This window comes from Erpetoichthys calabaricus, chromosome 8 (assembly GCF_900747795.2).
Source record: "Erpetoichthys calabaricus chromosome 8, fErpCal1.3, whole genome shotgun sequence".
Taxonomy (NCBI): Eukaryota; Metazoa; Chordata; class Cladistia; order Polypteriformes; family Polypteridae; genus Erpetoichthys; species Erpetoichthys calabaricus.
The window spans coordinates 160326238-160344291 of record NC_041401.2 but is presented as its reverse complement, the minus strand read 5'-3'; the positions used below and the strand labels follow the sequence as shown (position 1 = coordinate 160344291).

The 18054-nt window shown below is 40.6% G+C and overlaps 1 protein-coding gene across 3 annotated transcripts in view; it reads left to right on the top strand.

Annotated features, from left to right (window-relative positions):
• Nucleotides 1-14320, top strand: part of prdm2b (PR domain containing 2, with ZNF domain b) — a 203694-nt gene extending 189374 nt beyond the window's left edge. For 2 of the 3 annotated variants that reach the window (XM_028807676.2, XM_051930359.1), the window contains 3 exons: nt 2752-2859; nt 6722-11184; nt 13064-14320. In XM_028807676.2, coding sequence (XP_028663509.2) covers nt 2752-2859; nt 6722-11184; nt 13064-13090 — 4598 coding nt within the window. In that variant the 3' untranslated portion in view covers nt 13091-14320. The remainder of the gene's footprint in view (nt 1-2751; nt 2860-6721; nt 11185-13063) is intronic. The other variant, XM_051930360.1, reaches the window with a different exon arrangement.
• The last annotated feature ends 3734 nt before the right edge of the window (nt 14321-18054 follow it).

Sequence of the window (18054 nt, the reverse complement as noted above, 5' to 3'; positions counted from 1 at the left end):
ACTGCCACCAAGTTTTCTGCCTGCATGAAAACCGTATTGTCACCTCTTTTCATCTTCTGAAACTTTATGAACTTTATGTATGGCATTATAGCCTGGCTCACCCCATGGGATTTGCTTCTGTTTATTACAGAAGTGAAGAAAACTTTGCAGCAGCACGTACCTAAGCCACCAGGGGACAAAACACGTTTGGACCAATGCTCCCTGAAGTTATATCACCAGTTCTGTCCCATCTCTATTTGTAATGCCACAGCGCGCTTCATCTCGTCTTTCGTTGTGGGTTTCCACTTTGAAAAACGAGAATGCGATGCAAACGCAGCCCGCGATTCAAAAAAAATCTCTGCCTACCTGTTTGTCTCGTCTGACAGTAGCTGAAAAGCAGCATCAGGAGAGAGCAGCCTGAAGTAGTTCAGCGGCTGGTGATCTGTCGTGTCCAACAGCAAGCCATGCCATCTTGTAAACTCCGGTAGCCAGATCGGCTCTCAACGGATCAATGTCTGTGAATTTATCCCATGCGAACCTTGCCGTAGATGCATCGGCTGCGCGAAGGCACTCAACTGGCAGCAGATCCGCTGGCGCGGCATCGGCTGGTGTCTGATCAGCTGATGCCTGCTTCTCACTCTCTTGCTCGATCTCCTGATCACTGGCAATAAAGTCCGATTCTGAAAAATCAAGAGTCTGACTCCGCGATAATGTGCAAAACATCGTATGCCGAGTGTTTTCTTTTCTGCACTTGCTTCGCTGCCTTTTCACATGTCAGTGCCATCTTGCCTTTGTTTACATTTCGCAACTCACGCACACACAAGGTTTAGTTGCCGAGTCAACGAGTCTAGCATTCCTCCAAGCACAGAGGGAATGCCTGTGATGTGACAGTGAGATTTGTCGCCATTAACAGCTGATTGTCGCCCCCTATCCCTGGATGTCGACTTTTGTCGACATTAGCCTTCAACCCCTCCTGTCGACAAAAGTCGACATCCGCCCTAAAAGAGTTAAAAGAAATAAACATTTGAAATACATCAGTCTGTGTGTAATGAATGAATCTAATATACCAGTTTCACTTTTTGAATGGAATTACTGAAATAAATCAACTTTGTCATGATATTCTAAGTTTATGACCAGCACCTGTATGTGTGAATGTGTGTGTGTATATATATATATATATATATGTATGTATATATATATAATATATATGCATGTGTAATATATATATACAGGGTGGCCCACGAAAAAGTAGCCCACGTTACTATAGTATTACTGGCGGCCTTCCATAAAGAAAGAAAGAACTTCTGTATTGCGCGCTTTGCTGGGACACCAGCGGCAGGAAACTTTGCAGCAAAAATGTCCCGCGTTTCCTTAATGGAACCCGTGAGAACGTACGCCTCCACTATCGTGATTCTTTGTGGAATGGGATACATGTCGCTCCGCTCGTAGTCACGTTCGCACCTCTACTGTTCCTTCAACCCGGCAATATGATGCCTCCTTTGTCGCCGTTTCCCCAGACTAACAGGACCCGGGGGCGGGGAAGCGTGACGCAAGCCGCCAACGCGGCGTCCCCCAATAAACTCGGTGGAAGGGTTGGGTTGACAAGGTGCTACGGGGAAGGATTCACTCGGCGCGCAACTCTGGTAGGAAGGCGGGCTACTTTTTTGTGGGCCACCCTGTATAATATATATGTGTGTGTGTGTGTGTATGTAATTTTTTTTTTTCTAATAAGCCTTGTTCATGATAGGTACATTACAGAAACAATTAAACATTGTTTGAAAAAATTTATCCAAAAAAAAAAAACCATAAAAAATATTTTTGTACATATTAGTATGTATTAAGGAAATTTTATTTTGTATTTTTATGGTCATTGAGCAATAAGACAACTGTTCATTTTGTATTAACAAAATGAAATTCTGTAAACACCTGTTGTCTATAGTTTAATTATAAAAATGCACTTTTTAATATAAGATATAAGGCTTTTATGCAAGAGCTTAGTGCAAAAAGTTTTTAAGGGGGGAGTGGGGCCGTATATGAATCGGCCAATCAAGATGAAATTGGTGATTGATATCCACTAAAAAAAAAAAAACTGTCAATAACATGAAATTTTTTGTGAACATTTTTGATACTTTTTGATCTTGTCCAGCATTGTTTATTATAGACCAGCACATCTCTATTGCATCCTGGATAACCACAGTGGCTGCAGTTAGTGTTTTACCAGTTTGTTTTAGTCAATTTTTCCAATAAAGCAATTGTGCTTATTTTTAGTTAACTTGCTTCTTACAATTCAGAATCCTCAATTGCCTTGTTTAGTTTTAAACAGCTGGATTTTGGTGTTATATAGCCAGTTTTCTTACCGCTATCCATTATTAATGAGCTCTCTCCAGCACTCTTGCACCCCAAAATTGTTTTTGTATACCTTTGTAGAATTCCTGTAATTTATAGATTCTTTAGTGGAACAGGTTAATAACCCCCATTTAAACAAAAAAAAAAAATTCAGGAAGCTGTTGGAAGAAAATCTTGATGCGTTGCTTTTCTAAGAGTTTTTTTTACACAGTGAGAAAATCTCCTTCATTATCAAAAAGTTTGTAAAGTCTGTGTTTTAATTAGTCTTGTTTCCATAACCCTCTTGATCATTGCACAGGCTACAAAACCTGTGAATTCTGAGCGTTTTGTATTTCTTCTGTGTGTTCCGTTGAGGTGTGTTCTAATGCATGCCTTATGTCCTGGTAAGGCTGATTGCTGACTATTTTTCTCTAAATTTCTCCAAAGCAAGAAAACGGTGGTTGAACAGACAAAAGTCTGCCGGTCCCCTGGGAACCACAAAGTCCAATAGAAAGTCCAACTGTTCAGTTTCAGTGATGCGAGGATCAGAGGAGGGTGAGTATTTCCAAAATAGAGTGGTTGAAATTTAATGAAATATACCATTCAAGGATGTCACAATACCAAAATTTCAAACTTCAGTATAATACTAAGTATTGAAATTCAGTACTATTTTCAGTACTTAAAACAATATGTTACTAAGGGGAAAACTTTTATTTAAATTGCAATTCTGCATGTTTTACAATCTTTGATGAAAACAATTACAGTAATCTCTCCTCCATCGCGGGGGTTGCGTTCCAGAGCCACCCGCGAAATATGAAAATCCGCGAAGTAGCAACCATATGTTTATATGGTTATTTTTATATTGTCATGCTTGGGTCACAAATTTGCGCAGAAACACAGGAGGTTGTAGAGAGACAGGAACGTTATTCAAACACTGCAAACAAACATTTGTCTCTTTTTCAAAAGTTTAAACTGTGCTCCATGACAAGACAGAGATGACAGTTCCGTCTCACAATTAAAAGAATGCAAACATATCTTCCTCTTCAAAGGAGTGCGCATCAGGAGCAGAGCATGTCAGAGAGATAGAGAAAAGCAAACAAATCAATAGGGCTGTTTGGCTTTTAAGTATGCGAAGCACCGCGGCACAAAGCTGTTGAAGGCGGCAGCACACACCCCCTCCGTCAGGAGCAGAGAGAGAGAGAGAGAGACAGAGAAAAACAAACAACCGAAAATCAATACGTGCCCTTCAAGCTTTTAAGTATGCGAAGCACCGTGCAGCATGTCGCTTCACGAAGCAGCTGCACAGAAGGTAGCAACGTGAAGATAATCTTTCAGCATTTTTAGACGAGCGTCCGTATCGTCTAGGTGTGCGAACAGCCCCCCTGCTCAATCCCCCTACGTCAGGATCAGAGAAAGTCAGCGCAAGAGAAAGAGAGAGAAAAGTAAGTTGGGTAGCTTCTCAGCCATCTGCCAATAGCGTCCCTTGTATGAAATCAACTGGGCAAACCAACTGAGGAAGCATGTACAAGAAATTAAAAGACCCATTGTCCGCAGAAATCCGCAAACCAGCAAAAAATCCGCTATATATATTTAAATATGCTTACATATAAAATCCGCGATAGAGTGAAGCTGCGAAAGGCGAAGCGCGATACAGCGAGGGATTACTGTAATAAAAATGGTATTCATTAAATGCAAATGCTTCAAGTAATGCTATCTTTTCTAATTAACAGTTAAAAGTAAAGAAGTTTAAATGCCTTCAACAGGGTGTGTGTGTTGTGTTTTTAAACAATAATGAAAACAAGTACTGTTACTGAGGTAGTGCAATGAAATGTTGCAAATCTCATTAAAATGTTCAGTGAAATGTCACAAATGTCATTAAATGTTACTTGCATAATATTGTAATCTTTTATAAACCATATACATAATTTTAAAACTCAAGTGCTCATTCAAGTAAAAACTTTTTTTTTTTTTTTAAATACTCAAAATTATCTAATGCATGCACAGACCACTAACATATTTAATACTACAATTCCGTAATCCTGGCCCACCTTAAATTCCTTCGCACCTCTCCGTCAGCATCTTTTGTGTTGTAAATGTGTTATCCCATCCCCCCGCCCACCGTAGCAGCTCAGTTTGCAAAGAAGCTTTGCGGTGCTCATTGTTTATCTTGGAGTGAAGTGCCAAGTGAAAGTGTTTATTTGGTATTTGGACTTCAGGCTTCACACATTATATACTTAATGTCTACATTTTGTCAGTTATTACTAAAACATGAAAAACGTTTGTTTTAACGATATGTTTACATAGATTGTTGTAGATACGAACATATGTGAAATGTATGTATTCCAAATGACGATATATTATTTACCCTCTACAACTGCAGGCACTTCACTCACAAGATACACAATGAGCACAGAGAACCTTTGCGAATTTGGCTGTGGCAGGGGGATGGGATAGTCGTCTGCTTGTGCTGATCGACACAGTCACAACACAAAAGACGTTGACAGAGAGGTGTGAAGGAATTTAAGGTCGGGCGGGATTGAGTATGTTTTAGTAGGCTTTGGGAATTCTAGTGTTAAAGGCTTTTCGTAAATGTAAACGGTGCACATTGCATTTTTGTGTAAGTAAACTCTGTCTTTGTAATTTCCAAAATTTTTTATAAGAAAAATATCAAGCCAACTTGCTCTTCAATGAAGTGTGCTCTCTTGGCCTGAAAATGAGCCCTGATGTACTAAGTATAAGCTGTGAATCACAGCTGGAAGTATATAAGCACACTGAAAAGTTATACCACCTTAGTAAATGTGATGAAATGTTATTTTAAAATTGTATGTAATAATAGAAAAGTAACGTGGTGGCAGATATCACAACAATAGTTTAAAAATCAAGGGAGTGAAAGAGCTCTGGTGCTAATGAGTGTTGCACATAAAAAAAAGTGATCTGCGGGTAAAAGTAATTGTAGACCTTTGTCTTAATGTGTTTAAATGTTTAACTAGAGAATGTTTTTAGCCTGTAAAAATCAATATTGTATTCATTTTTAAAATGTAACCGTTTACAGGTTCATACTTGGTAATGTTTCCATAATTTTGAAACCCCACAATTCCTTGTAATGACTTGTGTGTCAGTTCTTTAAGCAGCGCTGGTCAACCCAGAAGGGAGCTACCTAGGGCACCATCTAATTAGTTAATGGGCAACAAGGGGGCTATCCCAGCCTCTTTTCAGTGTCTCATAGTAATGACTGCGCACTTCAGAGCTGTTCGATGTTGCCATATTAACACCTGTGAGTGGGTGGAAACAGTGTCTTTGTCTGTCGGCCTTGTAAACTGGGAGTACATAAATAATGTAGGCTGCAGAATGGATAACACGAAAAACGAGTATTGAAGTAATTTTTAAAATGTCAAAATCAGTACTTTTAACAGCCCAACACCATACCAAGGATATTGTCTGGGTAGAAGATATTCTTTATTAGCTCTTATTTCCCTCAGTATAATTTATGGTTATGGTCTTAATTTATTTAAAGTCTGGTGCCCTTATTGAAGATAAAAGATAAATATTTTTTGTCCATGTGCATTATGGCTTTTTTTCATGAAAACAAATTGTGCTCTGTGGAACAAAACTGGTGCATAAAGAAATTCCTGGTGACCTTTCTGAATATTGGATATGATAATAAGAACATTAATAAAAAAAAATGTAAAGTATTAATGACAGTATATGTGCATTATTTAAAAAGAAAAAGGTCTTCTGTGGGGTACCAAAACAAGCGCAAAGGCCATGAAACTTACCAAATATGTTAACTTCTGAGCAAAACGTGTTACCTGTGTAATGATTCACCTCTTGGTGAATGTTCGTACCTTCATATTTTTAAAAAAATATATTTTTCTTCTGTGACTCCTATTTTTCAGAAGTAAAGATACCTCAATCCCTTTTTTGTCTGTCTCATTATATTGCAACATTTCAATCCCAGAGAGCTAGTTTCATGAATACTGCAGTTTTAGTCATACTTTGATAGCAACTTGTGTACTTGGGCTGTATTTTTCTTCAGGTGAAGTGTCATTACTCTGAGTATTTACACTAATAAGCTCTCATTTTATACAGCTGTATGACAAACTAGATGCTGCTCAATTTTGTTACTTTCTGCAGCACACAGAAATGCATCTGCAAAAAGGAACACGCTTGAGACAGATCCAGAAAAGCCATTTGGCACAAACCACCACTATTGTAATTTATTTTGAGTTGCTGAATTATCTTGCAGCTCTGCCAATATTTAGTTTCATTTGATACCAAGATGGCATAGTCAAAGACGTGTTAACATATCTGAAAGACATGTGGTCTGAATTTGTGATACAGTGGCCAAGTGAAATGACCCTTTGTAAGATGAGCTTGGTATTCTGTTTTGATTGGTTGTTTACTCTGTTTGTCACAGGTCCTAAGGAAGAGGATGAGAATCCTTCAGCCTCCAGTAAGTTATCAGTGGAGCAAACTACAGTTGTCAAGGAGATGGTAAACCAGGAGAATTTGGACACCATGGTGCCACCTTGCATTCCAGAGGCATTAACTGAAGAAGAGGTTGAGGATGAGGAAGATGAGGATGATAACCTGGTGGATGATGATGATGATGATGTGGAGGAGGAGGAGGAAGAAGAGGAGGGAGAGGAAGAATCAGATGAAGAGTTGGGAGAAACTCATGAATTGCTACCAGCAGAAATTAATGATCCAGCCTCAGTTAATCCAGATAAAACTGCTGCAGATATGCAGGCACAGTGCCACCATAACCCTTCAGAAGGTGAAGACCAAAAACAGATACCTCAGGCTCTACAGGATCACCTGTCCAGCTTAAAGAGCACTGAACAACAGGAATCTTTCCTGTACCCATGCCAACACTGCCAACGCCGATTTACCACAAAGCAGGGGCTTGAACGACACATGCACATTCATGCCTCCACATCGAGCCATACATTCAAATGCTGCTATTGTGACAAAGCATTTGGTACACAGATTAATCGTCGCCGCCATGAGCGAAGACATGAAGTGGGCCCTAAAAGAAAACAAGTTGTTTCTGTTGGCTCTATTGTTTCTTTTAGTCCTCCTCTAACAACTGAAAGTTCAAGTCCAGATCTTGTTGCTACATCAGGCAATTTTATCATCATGGGGTCACAGAATGATAGTGACCTGCAAGAAAATGTAGAATATGAAAAAACTGACTCTTTGGATTTGGAAAAGATGGCCATTCTTGATGAAAATGGGGAGGAACGAGAGCTGCATCCATGCAAATATTGCAAAAAGAGATTTGGAACACACACTAACATGCGTAGACACCAGCGAAGGATACATGAACGCCACCTACTGCCAAAAGGTGTTCGGCGAAAAGGAATACTGTTGCAGGAAGCAGAGATACAGCTTCCCAAAGTGCTGCCACCTCCAGAGGAGTCTTCTAATGCCAGTCCTCTACCTGTCTATATGCCAAGTGAAGACCTCGAAGATGATGGTGAGCAGGATGAAGAGTATATTGTGGACATCTCAAGCAACATTTCTGAGAATCTTAGTCTCTATATTGATGGGAAGATCCTCTCTACTACTAGTGTCAGCAGTTGTGAAGTGTTCGAGGTTGACCCCAACTCCGCTACTTTACTTGGCCTCGATGCTTTATTAATTAGCCCTGATAAGGTTTGTGAAGGAAGCCCAATAGAGACCACTAACTGTAAAACCAAGGAAGCATCTGCATGTGGGTCATCAGCTGTAAGAAGGCGAACTGCCAGTCCTCCCCTACCTAAAATTAAAAAAGAGTTGGATCCCGAACCAGTGATGTCGTCGTCCTCCTCCTCCTCCTCGTCATCCTCCTCTTCATCTTCCTCGTCATGCTCCTCCTCCTCAGCGTCCTCTCTTTCCACTTTAGTAGTAAAACTGTTTCCTCAGGCCAATGACAACATGGCTCTTCAAAAAGAAAAAACTGTTTACCTTTCCCCCAAACTTAAGCAACTTCTCCAAACACAAGACAGTCCCAAACCAGGCCAATTGTTTACTGAGGGTAGTAGGCTTGGATCGCCTCTGATGTCTTCCTCCAGCAGATTCAAACGAAGGACAGCCTCTCCTCCAAGTTCGCCACAGCACAGCCCTGCTCCGCGAGAAAGTGGAAAATCTGCAGTAGATGTGCCACCTTTTGCTCTGAAAGTGCCAAAGATAGAAAGCCACTGCTGCTCACCAAGTTGGAGCTTGTCTAGCAAGGATGAAAAAGAAACCTTGAGTCCACTTGGGACAGATGCTTACAAAGCTTCTTCAGCTGATTGGTCGTCTGTCAGAAGTTCAGGTTCTTCATGCAACCAGCAACCTCTTGACCTGTCCAGCAGTGTTAAGCAGAAGACAGAGGACATATCCAAAGGGCCAAATACTGGTGAGACTGTGCTGGATCTGAGCGTTCACCGAAAAGCTTCTCCAGAGCCTGATGTCAAACCTACTGGGGTATCCCAGCAGTTACTAAGGAAGAAAAAACCAAATACATGCATGCTGGAGAAGGTGCTTCTAAATGAATATGTTGGGGAAGATGTAGGAACAACTGCAGAAGAGGTGGATCTTGAGGTGGAATCTTCTTGTGAATCTAGAGCGCTGTCCCCAGGACTCAACCCTCACCCTCCTCCTCCCTCATTAACCCCTGTGACTCTCCACCCTCCCTCTCCCAATGCACCTGCTCCCACTGCTCCCACTTCGCCTCCACCTCTCCTGCCCAGTGTTCCTTCTCCTATATCATCAGCAGCATCCCCTGCCCCTCAGCTTTGCTCCTCCTTTTCTTCACTTCCTGTTTTGTCTCCTAGCTCCTCTCCTACTCCAGTTCATTGTGCTACATTTAATGCCTCACTTATTTCAACTGTAGATCTAGTTCCTGATCATTGTAGTAAGGATTTGTGTCATTCTCTTTCTGAGGCATCTGTAGTGGAATCTAATTTGCTTACTTCCGATGCTGCAGAGCGGCCTGCTAAATTGGATGTAATGCATGCGGACTCTACAGATAGTCAGATGAGTTCTGTCAGTCCACAGCTGCCACAATGTTTTCCAGCTGATCCAGATAAGAAGTCTTTAGATGCAGTTGAAACCTTTGACCATCCTACCACAGATGCTTGTGGGAAAGAAGTAGATGGTTCCACTATAGAGGATGATGTTCCTCATGCATGCACCATATTGGTGCCCAGCTCTGCTGCAGTTGATGAATTTGCATCCCAGTCTTCTGTCCCTCTTTCATGTGTCCAGGTCAAAGAGACTCCAGAAGATGAAATTGAATATGGAAATGCTGGTTCTACACTTAGTCCCAGTGCAACATTTCAGGAGACATCCTCTTGGCAGGATACTTTCTGCAAAAACTTTTGTTGCAATGTTTGTGAGGAGTCCTTTACATCAATCAAGGAACTGAGCCAACATATCATGGACCATGTTAGTGACTGGCCCTACAAGTGTGAGTTTTGTGTGCAGCTTTTTCAGGACGCCAAGATTTTGATGGATCATCGCTCTGTACTGCATGGTGTAGGAAAGGTCTTTATCTGCACCCTCTGCAACAAGGAGTTTGCCTTCCTCTGTAACCTGGAACAGCACCAGAAAGATCTGCATCCAGAGGAACTCTGCACACACATGGAGCTTGAGAATGGCAAGTTGAGGCCCCAAAATTACACAAACCCTATCCAAACCATCCTGGATCCAGACCCTGAGATTTCTGAAGAGGATGAAGAACTGAATGACTCCAGTGAGGAGTTGTACACCACAATTAAAATAATGGCTACTGGTGGTGACAATTCCAAAGGGCCAGATGTGCGACTGGGAATCAACCAGCAATACCCCAGCTTTAAGCCACCTCCTTTTCCATATCACAATAGGACACCTGCAGGGTCTGTGGCTTCTGCCAGTAATTTCACCACCCGCAACATCCCACAGACATTTAGTACTGCCATTCGCTGCACCAAGTGTGGCAAGAGCTTTGACAATATGCCTGAGCTGCACAAGCACATTCTTGTGTGTGCATCTGCCAGTGACAGAAAGCGCTACACACCTAAGAAGAACCCAGTACCCCTCAAACAGGCTGTAAAACCTCAAAATGGTTTGGTCTCTGTTGCTACTACTGCAGAAGTCAGTAGCTTAGGGCAGAATGCATTCCGTAGGATGGGACAACCGAAGAAACTTAATTTTAATCAGGAACCATCCGCCAAGATGAAACTCAGTGCACTGAACAAGAAAAAGAACCAGTTGGTCCAAAAGGCAATTTCCCAGAAGAACAGAGCTGCTCTTACTGCTAAAAGGAGCCATGTAATTTCTACAAATCACATTTGTCCTCACTGCAGCCGAGAGTTCACTTACATTGGAAGTCTCAACAAGCATGTAACGGTTAGCTGCCCCAGGAAGCCGGTCTTATCAAAAAAAAGTAAGAAAACTGGTAGCAGGGGTGGTCAAATGTCCAGAGAGAAAAATGGCAACCTGAGGAGGAAAACGACAGACTCTGAGATCAAGTTGCAAGGCCCACCAAATAAGCTGGGGAAAACCAGAGCCAACCACGGTGGACCAGTGATCAAACCAGCAGGACACAAGACAAAGGTTTCAAGCTCACAGATCCGCAGTAAAAGACATGCCTCCTTCCAGCCAAGCACCATGCCTTATGCTAAAAAGAGCAGGATGCTGAGTAAAGGAAGTGTCCAAATGGCACAGTCGCACTTCTCTTTAGCAGTTGGCAACCACATGCAACAGCGAGGAACTAAGGAGGTGGCACAGAGGAAAAGCACAATTCCATCCCTCAAGAAAGATCATTTGCCAGTTAAAACCAGAGAACGCAGCAGTGGACCGGTCACTCGCAGCACTGCTTCAAGTGACATCCGTGGACAAGATGGCAGTATGCAGTCCGACGACAGAGAACCGGTAAATTGATTCATTTTACTGCTGCATTTAAACTTTTCTTTAGTAAAAAAAATCTGTAAGGATAAGTCTTTAATTCCCCCCCCAGAATTGATTTACCTCCACAATTAAATAAGCTCCTATTAGTTAATCCAGTGTAATTCTTCGGAAATTTATTATTAACCCTACAAAAGCAGGTTCTTTTTATTTGTTTGTTTGTTCTCCCCAACTTCCATATTGTATGCTCAGCATTTGTTTTTTTCTGTTTAATAAAAGTAAAAGACAAAACTAGGAGAGGGAAAAGTACAAGATGGAAAAAAATAGTATGTAGTAAGCAATTAGGAGTGGGCGATAGACTTAATATCTTGATATTTCACAACATTTTTGCAATAGTTATTGGTTATGATGTGAAGAAAAATACTCCTCTAATAGTAGTATTATTTCAAACAGTTTTATAAAATTGCAAACACAGATAAACTACCGTGCAATACATTTTTAAATGTTTTTCATAAACAAGGTCAGATATTCATCTAAAACAATAACCTACAAAGTAAACTTAGTCTTAGGCATGCATAAACCGAAAACTAAACTACCCATTAATCTTAGTAGTAGTAGTAGTTAATAGTGTAATAGTAAACTGTAGGCTCATACAAAAATTTCCCTTTATGTCTTCAGGTTTAATGTGAATAGTCAAAAGTATAACACCCTGTCAAACAAGACATTACCTTCAGATTTAGTTATGAAAATTAGAAGTGTACATACAATGCAGATACATTTACTTACCAGTTGTTGATTATTGAAAACAAAGCAGCATTTTCTTTGCCTGACCAAATTACAAAGACTGCATCCAGCTGATATAAAACACTGTTTTAGATTTGATAAGAAGAACCTCACATCCACTGATACTGGCTTGTGTGCTGAACTGTGCCAGGATACTGTATGGCCTTCAGGGAAATTCCACTTTATTGTTGTGCACTGGTGGAGGAAGATGCACACACATAGATTACATCCTATGCATAAGAGTCAATCTGAAGGAGATTGAAGACTGCAAAGTGGTGGCAGGGGAAAGTGTAGTCAAGCAGCATAGGATGGAGGTCTGTAGGATGACGTTGGAGATCAAGAAGAGAGTGAGGGCAGAGGCAAGGATCAAATGGTGGAAGTTGAAAAAGGAAGACTGCAAGGATTAGTATCTGTTGTATAGAAGGTGCCAAACCATCCCCACCTCCCACCCCCCAAAAAATTAAACTGATTTCAAAGAATCATAAAGAATTCTTACAAATTTAAAGTGCTCACTCATGGCAACATGATATTGATTTTGATTGAATATGATTGTCAGATTGAATGTCACTATTTAAAAATTAATTGAATGTATTATAAAAATGTATTTTTTTCCCAAAGGCAAAAACTGAAGTCTACATGTAAAAGGAGGCTTGTTTGCTTTACCCCTAACTCTTTTCAGCATTGTGTTTCTCCAGACATGCTACACAATATTGCTGTTTTCTGGTATCCTGTTTTTGCACATGTGCAATTAACCTTCTGTTTCTTAACACACCCCTACATACTTTGGACAAATTATTCTTTTTCTTTGTTATGGCTTTGCGCTTGAATCAATAGTTGTACTAAAATTATTGTACTGCTGCTGATTCTGTTCTGATTCAGTCCAGAGCCTAATGTCTCTGACAGGCTGACTGCATTCTGATAAATCTATTAAGCATCCATCACACCATGCAAGAACTGATTTCCTTCATCTTTATTGATAACTTCCATTTTTTATCTTATTTTAATAATTGTAATCACTCTGCTACTGGCTGTGAAAACTAGTTTGTTTGTTTGTTTTTGCTCCAGCAGGCTTAGATGACTTTATTTAACTTTTTTTTTTTTTTTTTTTTTTATTCATTATCAGGAACCTTCATTGAAGCTGTCAAGGTAGGAGCTATGAAGAGGAGGTGGCATCAACACTCTTTATGGTGTCTTGTCTGAAATGTTCACCTGTCAAGCGAAGTTGCAGTAGCTGGAGGTGCCAGAAACGAAGGGCACGAGTAGAAGAAATCACTTGGGAGAAATTAACCAACATGCACTTTGCAAAGAGAGTCTCACTTTGCTTGCTATTTGTATGTCTGTAGTAAGAGGACAGTGTACATTTTTGTACATATTTATATATATTTATATATATATATATATATGTAAGTATATATGTATAGTGTATATAATATATATTTAAAATAAGTTGGCATTTCTACACTCTGTAGATAAACTGTTCTGTAAAGCTTCCTTCCTGGATTACTGCACATGGCAATCACTGTTCACTTGCATTTTCTCAAGCCTTTGTGCTCAGCCACTCAACACTTGATGCTTGTCACTTGCATGTATAACTTGAGTAAATTGTTAGAGTGAACCTGTCCTCTGCAATTCCACATCGGACCTTCTGCCAAACAAAGAAGAGAGCTGAGGACAGGTGCTGTCATAACTCTACCCCCCTCTTGTGAAAACATTTTGCAGCCCCATTGTTTCTGCTGTGCAGGCATGCTGCTGCAATAAAAGATGGAATTGGAAACCACTTAGTTTTCAGGTCGGTAATATTCTCAACATCTACTGTATGCAAGTCGAGGATGTGTAAGGTATTTTACTCGTGATGTCTCTTCAGTAGCAGAAGCGGCAGAGGGTCTGTGGTGAAGGGCAGTATGCAGGTCCTTGGCTTTGGACCAGTTGCTTGTTTCCAGCAGTTAATGAGCACTCCGCGTTGATCTACCTCATCAAAGCGTTGAGTCGAAGCATCGTCGTGTTTTTAAAGTGAACTTTGCCACATTTACTCAATTTCCATATCATTCCTGACTTGCTTCTTATGGGGATGGGCTGCTGAGGGTGGTGGAATAGGGTGGGACTTTGTTTGGGTGGGCGGGGGGGACGACAAACTCATTTAGAGTGGAAATGTACAGAGTATGTAAGCTCCGCCTGTTTGGGACTTTGTGTGCATCTCTCAATGTTCTAATGGTATAGCTGGTTAAAAAGAGAAAAAAAAGTGGAAATGCCTATTTAAAATTAATTTATGTTTCTTCATGAACTTGTTTAATGTATGATTTAACTAAATGCATTATTTCCCCAATACCCTTTGATTTGTTGTTCGGGTTGTGAAATAAATGGAGAATGTTCTTGTACAAAAGTGTTTGGTATTGGATGCTTAAGTGATATGTGCCTGTTTTGAAGTATTTGATGCTATTATTGAATGAGTGTTTTCATTCCAGATATGGCGGGGGGAATTCTGCAGGACATCATTAAGAGTCCATGTAATGCCTTGTTTTCATGTGCTTTACCCAGCTCATCAGGTGTATCTTGTGCGTTGTTTTCTTGGTCCCAGTTCCAAAAAAGGTTCCAGTATCAAACTGTAAATGTGCTTAATATAATCCCTGCTCTGGTAATGGTATGGTTATGATGACAGCCTGGCTGTGCTAATGCTATGGTTTCTGGAAAGTTAGTGCCTTTGCTACTGTTTAAACTAATCAATGCTAAGCCGAACTTTATAGTTGAAGAAACATCTGCCTGGTTTCTGGTACAGAAGAATTACTCTTCATAAAGAGAAATCTACTCACTGCCTGTAGCAAAAAAGCTTCTTCTGCAACAGTATATCAAAACCATGCCGGGTTTGGGTGGAGGATGAGGATCACAGACCATGTTGGGTGAGCAGAGCAGCAACATATTTTATGTCTTACACCTTGTCAGTCTCTGAGGTGGCACCATACAGTTGTGCCTGAAAGTTTGTGAACCCTTTAGAATTTTCTATATTTCTGCATAAATATGACATAAAACATCAGATTTTCACTCAAGTCCTAAAAGTAGATAAAGAGAAACCAGTTAAACAAATGAGACAAAAATATTATACTTGGTCATTTATTTATTGAGGAAAATGATCGAATATTACATATTTGTGAGTGGCAAAAGTATGTGAACCTCTAGGATTAGCAGTTAGTTTGAAGGTGAAATTAGAGTCCGGTGTTTTCAGTCAATGGGATGACAATCAGGTATGAGTGGGCACCCTGTGTTATTTAAAGAACAGGGATCTATCAAAGTCTGCTCTTCACAACACGTTTGTGGAAGTGTATCATGGCACGAACAAAGGAGATTTCTGAGGACCTCAGAAAGAGTTGTTGATGCTCATCTGGCTGGAAAAGGTTACAAAACCATCTCTAAAGGGCTTGGACTCCACCAATCCACAGTCAGACAGATTGTGTACAAATGGAGGAAATTCAAGACCATTGTTGCCCTCCCCAGGAGTGGTTGACCAACAAAGATCATTCCAAGAGCAAGGCGTGTTAATAGTGAGGTCACAAACGACCCCAGGGTAACTTCTAAGCAACTGAAGGCCTCTCTCACATTGGCTAATGTTCATGTTCATGAGTCCACCATCAGGAGAACACTGAACAACAATGGTGTGCATGGCAGGATTGCAAGGAGAAAGCCACTGCTGTCCAAAAAAACATCGTTGCTCGTCTGCAGTTTGGTAAAGATCACGTGGACAAACCAGAAGGCTATTGGAAGACTGTTTTGTGGATGGATGAGACCAAAATAGAACTTTTTGGTTTAAATGAAAAGCGTTATGTTTGGAGAAAGGAAAACCCTGCATTCCTGCATAAGTACCTTATTCCATCTGTGACACATGGTGGTGGTAGTATCATGGTTTGGGCCTGTTTTGCTGCATCTGGGCCAGGATGGCTTGCCTTCATTGATGGAACAATGAATTCTGAATTATATCAGAGAATTCTAAAAGAAAATGTCAGGACATCTGTCCATGAACTGAATCTCAAGAGAAGGTGGGTCATGCAGCAAGACAACGACCCTAAGCACACAAGTTGTTCTACCAAAGAATGGTTAAAGATGAATAAAGTTAATGTTTTGCAATGGCCAAGTCAAAGTCCTGACCTTAATCCAATCGAAATGTTGTGGAAGGACCTGAAGTGAGCAGTTAATGTGAGGAAACCCACCAACATCTCAGAGTTGAAGCTGTTCTGTATGGAGGAATGGGCTAAAATTCCTCCAAGCCGGTGTGCAGGACTGATCAACAGTTACCGTAAACGTTTAGTTGCAGTTATTGCTGCAATGGGGGGGTCACACCAGATACTGAAAGCAAAGGTTCACATACTTTTGCCACTCACAAATATGTAATATTTGATCATTTTCCTTAATAAATAAATGACCAAGTATAATATTTTTGTCTCATTTGTTTAACTGGTTTCTCTGTATCTACTTTTAGGACTTGAGTGAAAATCTGATGTTTTAGGTCATATTTATGCAGAAATACAGAAAATTCTAAAGGGTTCACAAACTTTCAAGCACAACTGTACATCAGCATTTTGTCAAGTTCAGTCCTTAGGGACACCAGGGCTAGTTTATTTCATAAAATTTCACAGTCTGTATGTCATTTGTACTTCTAATTGATTTCATCCTTTGGTTGTTGGCCTGCAAATGTTTCTAAGAAATTCATAAAATTTGCATTCTTTACCATAGCTTGAACATGCATCCATTTCTTTTGCCATTTGTATTTCTTGTTATGAAGTTTGCTGGCAGACATCGGCACTAACAACATTGAGTGCTAAAGCAAAGCTGCTCATTTGTAAAACGGGTTTTCTTTGAACGGATTATTAGAATAAGACCATAAAAAAGGCAGCACATCGATTGAGTTTACAAGTAGGAATGACAATCACTTGGTTTTTGAAATTGAGATACAAAGTCGTAGTCACAGGCTGTAGCTAGTAATTACTGTTACTAAAGCCGTCTGCTTCACAACTTGTGTTTGTGTAAAAGGGAAACGTGCCGTCTGTGAGCACCTGCTGTACAAAGCGGCTGTTTACCCCCCAGTGCCACCTGGTGATGAGCTCAGGCTGTTTTCTCCGAGCTTTGCTTCCCAGTGCCTGTTCAGCTTTTGTAAAATTATGAATTTTGAGATTAGAAGGTAACATCATATATTGCTCTGTGTGAAATTTACCCTTGCATCTAACTCCATGATTTTGTTTTTGGAAAACGCATGACCTTCCTACTGTAGGTATGCAAGTACAGTGATCCCTCGCGCTTCGCCTTTCGCGGCTTCACTCCATCGCGGATTTTATATGTAAGCATATTTAAATATATATCGCGGATTTCTTGCTGGTTCGTGGATTTCTGCGGACAATGGGTCTTTTAATTTCTGGTACATGCTTCCTCAGTTGGTTTGCCCAGTTGATTTCATACAAGGGACGCTATTGGCAGATGGCTGAGAAGCTACCCAACTTACTTTTCTGTCTCTCTTGCGCTTTCTCTGATCCTGATGAAGCGGGTGTGAGCAGGGGGGCTGTTCGCACACCTAGACTATACGGACGCTCGTCTAAAAATGCTGAAAGATTATCTTCACGTTTGCTACCTTCTGTGTGCAGCTGCTTTGTGAAGCGACATGCTGCACGGTGCTTCACATACTTAAAAGCTCAAAGGGCACGTATTGATTTTTGACTGTTTGTTTTCCTCTCTCTCTCTCTCTCTGCTCCTAACGGAGGGGGTGTGAGCTGCCGCCTTCAACAGCTTTGTGCCGCAGTGCTTCGCATACTTAAAAGCTAACAGCCCTATTGATTTGTTTGCTAGAGATTGTTTTCTCTATGTGACATTCTGTGTTCCTGACACGCACTCCTTTGAAGAGGAAGATATGTTTGCATTCTTTTAATTGTGAGACGGAACTGTCATCTCTGTCTTGTCATGGAGCACAGTTTAAACTTTTGAAAAAGAGACAAATGTTTGTTTGCAGTGTTTGAATAACGTTCCTGTCTCTCTACAACCTCCTGTGTTTCTGCGCAAATCTGTGACCCAAGCATGACAATATAAAAATAACCATATAAACATATGGTTTCTACTTCGCGGATTTTCTTATTTCGCGGG